The sequence below is a fragment of the Euprymna scolopes genome, chromosome 16 (genome assembly GCF_053919585.1).
Source record: "Euprymna scolopes isolate OS-2025 chromosome 16, ASM5391958v1, whole genome shotgun sequence".
Lineage (NCBI taxonomy): Eukaryota > Metazoa > Mollusca > Cephalopoda > Sepiida > Sepiolidae > Euprymna > Euprymna scolopes.
This window is the reverse complement of record NC_136497.1, coordinates 114,403,150-114,410,399: the sequence shown is the minus strand read 5'-3', so window position 1 is coordinate 114,410,399 and position 7,250 is coordinate 114,403,150. Positions and strand designations below refer to the sequence as shown.

The 7,250-nt window shown below is 39.2% G+C and overlaps 1 protein-coding gene across 1 annotated transcript; it reads right to left on the bottom strand.

Annotated features, from left to right (window-relative positions):
• Positions 1 to 4,480: 4,480 nt before the first annotated feature.
• On the bottom strand, positions 4,481 to 5,272 carry LOC145296222 (uncharacterized). The gene has a single exon (XM_080142436.1). It carries the CDS (start codon positions 5,270 to 5,272, stop codon positions 4,481 to 4,483), a length of 792 nt encoding a protein of 263 aa, XP_079998562.1.
• Between the last annotated feature and the right edge of the window lie 1,978 nt (positions 5,273 to 7,250).

Below are 7,250 nucleotides of genomic sequence, written 5' to 3'. Positions count from 1 at the left end.
AGAGCAATGTGCTGGATAATGGTACAGATTGTGAATTCTGCAAGTTGAGTTCAATTTCTATTTGAGTTATGACGTCACTTTCACTAACCATCATGATAAAGGTATGAATCCAGTTCTATTCCCTCCAGTTATGGGTGAAACAGCAGGGTAGATTAATTTCTGAATTCTTGGTAATGAGAAGGAAAACTCTAACACATTTAGTTTTTTACATGTTTCACACTATATACCTCTAAAGTAAATGCTTGTTCTTTAGTAATCGATTACCTTATAAAGAGAGTGAATCGTTTTCGATACATAACACGCTCCGATAAAATCACATGTAGAACAATCCGGTACAAGTGTTTGCACATGATTTATCTATCAGGACACCATTTCCAATAGAATGGATTGTACATGGAAGCGTCAGTCAGGTCTTGTCAATATAAGATTAAATCATTGCCTGAATTATAATTCAAAGAAAATTTTCACTTTTTTATTTTCTAATTTTGTTCTAGCTGTAGACAGGGCATCCTACTGGATGCCAGACATTCACCTACTATGTCATACATTTCAATTGAGAAACAATTCTAAGATTCTAACCATCGCTTTAAGTGCAATTATTTGAATCTCTCTTGCACTTGGTTCACCGAGTATATTCGTCAGGTAGTTTTCGAAATTATTTTTCATGTCCGGTTGCTGCTATAATTACAGAAATGACAGAAATCTTCCTAAGATTTCAATTTCTTTTCATGTTGTACATAACGTTGGTATTTCGATATCTTTTCATGTTGTACATAACGTTGGTATTTCGATATCATTTCATGTCGTACATAACGTTGGTATTTCGATATCTTTTCATGTCGTACATAACGTTGGTATTTCGATATCTTTTCATGTCGTACATAACGTTGGTATTTCGATATCTTTTCATGTCGTACATAACGTTGGTATTTCGATATCTTTTCATGTCATACATAACGTTGGTATTTCGATATCTTTTCATGTCGTACATAACGTTGGTATTTCACTATCTTCTCATGTCGTACATAACGTTGGTATTTCGATATCTTTTCATGTCGTACATAACGTTGGTATTTCAATTTCTTTTCATGCCGTACATAACGTTGGTATTTCGATATCTTTTCATGTCGTACATAACGTTGGTATTTCAATTTCTTTTCATGTCGTACATAACGTTGGTATTTCGATATCTTTTCATGTCGTACATAACGTTGGTATTTCGATATCTTTTCATGTCGTACATAACGTTGGTATTTCGATATCTTTTCATGTACATAACGTTGGTATTTCGATATCATTTCATGTCGTACATAACGTTGGTATTTCGATATCTTTTCATGTCGTACATAACATTGGTATTTCAATTTCTTTTCATGTCGTACATAACGTTGGTATTTCGATATCTTTTCATGTCATACATAACGTTGGTATTTCGATATCTTTTCATGTCGTACATAACGTTGGTATTTCAATTTCTTTTCATGCCGTACATAACGTTGGTATTTCGATATCTTTTCATGTCGTACATAACGTTGGTATTTCAATTTCTTTTCATGCCGTACATAACGTTGGTATTTCGATATCTTTTCATGTCGTACATAACGTTGGTATTTCAATTTCTTTTAATGCCGTACATAACGTTGGTATTTCGATATCTTTTCATGTCGTACATAACGTTGGTATTTCGATATCTTTTCATGTCGTACATAACGTTGGTATTTCGATATCTTTTCATGTCGTACATAACGTTGGTATTTCACTATATTTTCATGTCGTACATAACGTTGGTATTTCGATATCTTTTCATGTCGTACATAACATTGGTATTTCAATTTCTTTTCATGTCGTACATAACGTTGGTATTTCGATATCTTTTCATGTCGTACATAACGTTGGTATTTCGATATCTTTTCATGTCGTACATAACGTTGGTATTTCACTAGCTTTTCATGTCGTAGATAACGTTGGTATTTCAATATCGTTTCATGTCGTACATAACGTTGGTATTTCACTATCTTTTCATGTCGTACATAACGTTGGTATTTCAATATCGTTTCATGTCGTACATAACGTTCGTATTTCGATATCTTTTCATGTCGTACATAACGTTGGTATTTCACTATCTTTTCATGTCGTACATAACGTTGGTATTTCGATATCTTTTCATGTCGTACATAACGTTGGTATTTCACTATCTTTTCATGTCGTACATAACGTTGGTATTTCGATATCTTTTCATGTCGTACATAACGTTGGTATTTCGATATCTTTTCATGTCGTACATAACGTTGGTATTTCGATATCTTTTCATGTCGTACATTACGTTGGTATTTTACTATCTTTTCATGTCGTACATAACGCTGGTATTTCGATATCTTTTCATGTCATACATAACGTTGGTATTTCGATATCTTTTCATGTTGTACATAATGTTGGTATTTCGATATCTTTTCATGTCGTACATAACGTTGGTATTTCGATATCTTTTCATGTCGTACATAACGTTGGTATTTCACTATCTTTTCATGTTGTATATAACGTTGGTATGTCGATATCTTTTCCCTCTCAGCAATGTTTCACCCAGCAGCATTGCTTCTTTCTCTTTGTCCTATGTCATTATGCCAGGTTTAATAGCTTCATTTTCAAGTTACATAACCGTAGGAATTGCATAGTCATAGTGCATGGTGTATGACTTATTTCCAACTGTTTTTTCTGGATTATATATACACTGCCGATTTATTCTCTCTTCTGGACATGCTGAAATGAATCGTTCTCTTCTATGCAAAGCTATCGATATTTTCTTGCTCTTCTAAGTCCTTCATGTCAGTATTTTGATCAAGCTGTATGTTTTCCGTTTGGACTTCTTTTCAGCTCTAATGGAGCACTTTGCACAGGTTAAACTTCTTTGTAATATCTTTGAAGAAGTTTTGCACAATCTACAAGAGTCGTCTTGAGTCAGCATGCTGAGCTGGCATACAGCTTCAGTCAGCATGAAGAGCAGGTGATAAACTCTTTTGTTTGGGTTTATTGACTTAGATTGTAGGCACTCCACCTTTTATTGAGTAGTTCGCTAACCGGATCTATTCCTAGGCAAAAAATAAAGGTGATAGGCTATCCCTTTAGAAGATTCCTCTGCTGATCTTGACATCAGAGATTGTTATAGTTCCATTAGTGTGACTTAATGCCATGACTGTTTGCCACAATTTTATATGTACAGGTAGGGTATCCTTGATTACTGGATGGATCTTATATAAATCAAGGCACTGCATTAATCACGTGTGGAGCACACTATCCATGTGACTTTTGATAACCAATCAAAGCCATGCTTAGCTTCCTTGGCCTCTTCCTACAGTCCCAAAGAATAGTCTTATTAATCAACAACTACTTAAATGTATGTAAATATGCTGTGTAAATAAAACAGTGTATGATGCAGTGTAAACAGAGCAAGCAATAATTTAATATAAGAATAAGAGGAATTATAATTACTAAAATAGTTTTTTAAATTATATCCCTAAAGTAGAAATCAAACCAAGAACTAAACAACAACAAAGAAGAAATAGAAAAAAATGATAACAGATTTTATGTAAAACCAACTGTTATTTTTTTATTTCTTTTTTGCTTGACTTCACGAATGAAGATCTTATGAAGGGGACTGTCCACGTCGATTGCAGGCACACTTGTGGCTGATGAGACTGATGAGGGACAAGCAGGTTTGGCTGCAGTCAAAAGTCATGTCAAGTACACCTGCTGAGGTTTCCCGGATCTTCCTCCTGCAGTGATTCTCCCATAGATTCTCAGTGCGGAAGAACTCAAAGGAGGTGACAGCCTAGTGGACAATGTGTCACCAGCTGTCATGGTCAGCAGCGAGAGTAGACTACTGGTGATGGTCAATGTGGCAGTCACTAAGGGACTTCTTCAGAGAGTCTTTATATCGTTTCATTGGTGCCCCTTTTTACTTTGGCCAGTCGGATGTCGATTTCTCTGTCGAGCTTGGCATCTGAGGTGATGGTATACTCCAGGTAGGCAAACTGGTGAACGGTCTTCAGCTTAGTCTTACCAATGGTGATGTGGAGGGTACACTACCCGAGGAGTGGGCTGGTGGAGGACTTCCATCTTTTTCAAGCTGACCTCGAGTCTGAAAAGATGGGCAGCCTCTACAAAGCAGGATGTGAGGTGCTGCAAGATTCTTTCGGTGTGGGCAATGAGGGCAGCGTCGTCGGCAAAGAGGAGGTCACAGATCAGTTGTTTGAGAGTCTTTATGTGGGCTTGCAGCCTTCTGAGGTTGAACTAACTGCCATCATGGCGATACCGAATGTAAACAGCATCATCATTGTCAAGATCTTTGGTTGCCTGCTTAAGTATGATACTGAAGAAGATGCTGAACAGAGTCGGTGCCAGGATGCATCTCTGTTTCATGCCATTGATGATGAAGAAGGGTTCTGAAAAGTTGTTATTCTATCTGACCTGGCTGTTCTGCTTCTCATGCAGCTGAATGATCATGCTGAGGAGCTTTGGGGGGGGGCAGCCGAGGTGCTTCAAGATCAGCCAAAGCCCCCTCATGCTCACTGTAAAATGCTTTTGTCAGATCCACAAACGTTACATAGAGTCCCCTGTTTTGTTCGCAGCACTTCTCTTGCAGTTGTCTGAGGATGAAGACCATGTCCGTGGTGCTTCCGTTTGCTCTGAAGCCACATTGTGTTTCTGGGAGGTGGTCTTCTGTGATGGAAGGTATCAGTCTGTGTGGAGAGCAGGGTGGTTCCCCGGCAGTTAGAGCCAACTGACTTTTTCCTGTTGCTCCAATAGAAGGCAACAATGATTGCATCACGGAGGTCCCATGGGAGTTTTTCGTTGCTCCCAACAACAGAGAAGAAGCTGGACGTCCATATTTCCAGATCTCTGGTGGGATCCCATTGATTCCTGCTGCCTTACCATTCTTCAACTGTTTTATGGCCCCAGGGAGTTCTCCTATGGAGGAAGGTTCATTCAATTCCACTTTGACTGGCAGCTGAGGGGTGTGGAGGATTGCTGAGCCCTGAATGGCCCAGTCAGCTCTGAAGAGAGCCTGGAAGTGTTCAAACCAATGGTTGAGGATAGACACTCCATCCATGAGGAGCGTCTGACCATCCAAGTGACGTTCAGGTTTGTTGCTGTCGTCTTTGTCAAGAATAGTTCTGATGTTCCAACATGCCAGCTTCAATGCTTTTGCACCTTTACAGGTGGGTGCATACCTTCCTTTCTTTGTTGTATTCCAACCACATTGGGAGATGCCCATTGACCGTGGTAAACCAACTGGGGCTGACAGAAATGAGCTTTGATTAGGCCACCTTTTTTAGGCCCCTCTCCTTGTGGAGCAAGCAGTGCTGTCCCTAGATAAGGCTACTTGATCGTTCAAGGTGCTGCCTAGTGATGCTGTTGTCTCTAGGGTCAACATAAGGTGATTAATATTCTGAACCACCTGCATGCAGGATTTGGAACTGTGGCTTCCAGTGATCATCTTCCATCGCCCAGCAAGCTGAGATGGTAACAGTGAAGTCCTCAGGTCGTAGGTTTTATGTCAGACTCTGGCTCAAAAACCTTCCCCAGGAGCATGGGGAACATATTAGCCGTTGAGCTCATCATGGAACCCTTGGGCCCTGGCTGGTGACCTCGGATGAAGTTCATATGTCCAGTGCTGCAATGTGAGACACCATTCCTCACATGGATTAGCCCGCCAGCTGAAGCGGTTTACCACAACATGACACTTGGAGTCAACAGGTAAGAGATTTAGGGATGAGTGGGGACCAGTGATGCCCATCCACCTTACTAGGTAGGGAGCAGCATGCCGGACAACAAAGGTACTACCCCTTTTCAGAGCCCCTATATCCCATTGTTTTTGATAATATGATATCAAATCACACAACCGGAAAAATAAGCAACTGGGAGGGATAGAGAGGCATGAATGAGAGAAGTAAGAATTTTGAGTCATCGTTTGTTTTGGTTTAAGAATAATAAAACTAAATTAAAAAATACAATTATTATTATGTTTTCAGATGTTAATTATGATACTTGGACAGCATCAGTTCTCTTTTACATGTTTAAATACAAATTAACCAAAGAAACAAAAATTATTCTTTGCAAACCTGATATGGTAGGTAATGCTATACATTTGCTTAAGGGAGGAGAATTGAAGACAAAAGCTGATAAAAACCAAATTCAATTTCAGTTTTACTCGTAAAATGTTGAAAGACCCTGGTTCATGAGTATCAGGTTGCAAGAAAAGAGAACAGAATACAGGTATTAACAATAGTCTGATCGTCGTTTTTCTACATCTCTTTTTTGCTTATACTTTTTAGGACAGTTTAAGGGGTAGGTAACTCTTTGGGATTTGATGGCAACATTACATTCCTCTCATTCTTGGTGGAATGCATTGTCTTTCTTTTTGTATGTGTGTCATTATTAAGCGTTTGAGTCTGGCTGGTGGCAGTCTTTTCTGTGATGAGTTTCATCTCAAAAGTTGGTCAGCCATTGGGGTTGTGGATGTTTCCCAGCGCTTTTCTTATGGGTGTACTTAACCTCAGAGTCAGAGGTGGATCTTTCTTCCTTTTCGGATGCACTTGAGCTTCCTCGCCTGAACAGAGAGAAGTTTCCGGTGATTTGGTGGTTTCCTGTCTGCACGGTTATCATACTTCTCTTTTTTGTGTGATTGTATACAGTTTGGGGTTGTATGGTAGAGACAGCTTGTTTTGTTTCTTTTGCTAGTACAAGCTACAAAAAAATGAGATATTTTTGTGGTGATAAATGGGGCAGTATATTGCATTAGGAAGGTAATTGAGTTTTCTACTTGTGACCTTCCACCATGGTAGCAAGTTTATATCTTTTTAAATTATGCATCAAACGCTCCACTTCTCCATTTGCCTGAAGCCATAGAAGTGTGATTTTTCTGTGCCTGACTGAATGGCAAAATCTCTGTAATCGTGTTTGTGAAATGGTGAGGGGGGGGAAGCATTATCGGATTTCAAAACAGTTGGATATCCTTGCCTGGTGAAAACCATGTTTGGGCAATGGATGACTGCATTTTGGATAGTGATGGGAGTATTTCAACTTCAGGGAATCGGCTATAGTTATAAATTGTGACTAGCAGATAGTCTCCTGATAGAAAACCACCTGTGAAGTCAACTGAAATTTCAATCCATGGAGCAATTGGGAGGGAAGTGAAGTGTATGGGTTCATGGTGTGTGTGCCTTGGGTTTGAGACTTGGCTGAGGATGCAA

Coding starts and splice junctions, on each gene's coding strand:
- LOC145296222 (XM_080142436.1), bottom strand. CDS start 5,272: ATGGGCATCTCCCAATGTGGTTGGAATACAACAAAGAAAGGAAGGTAT.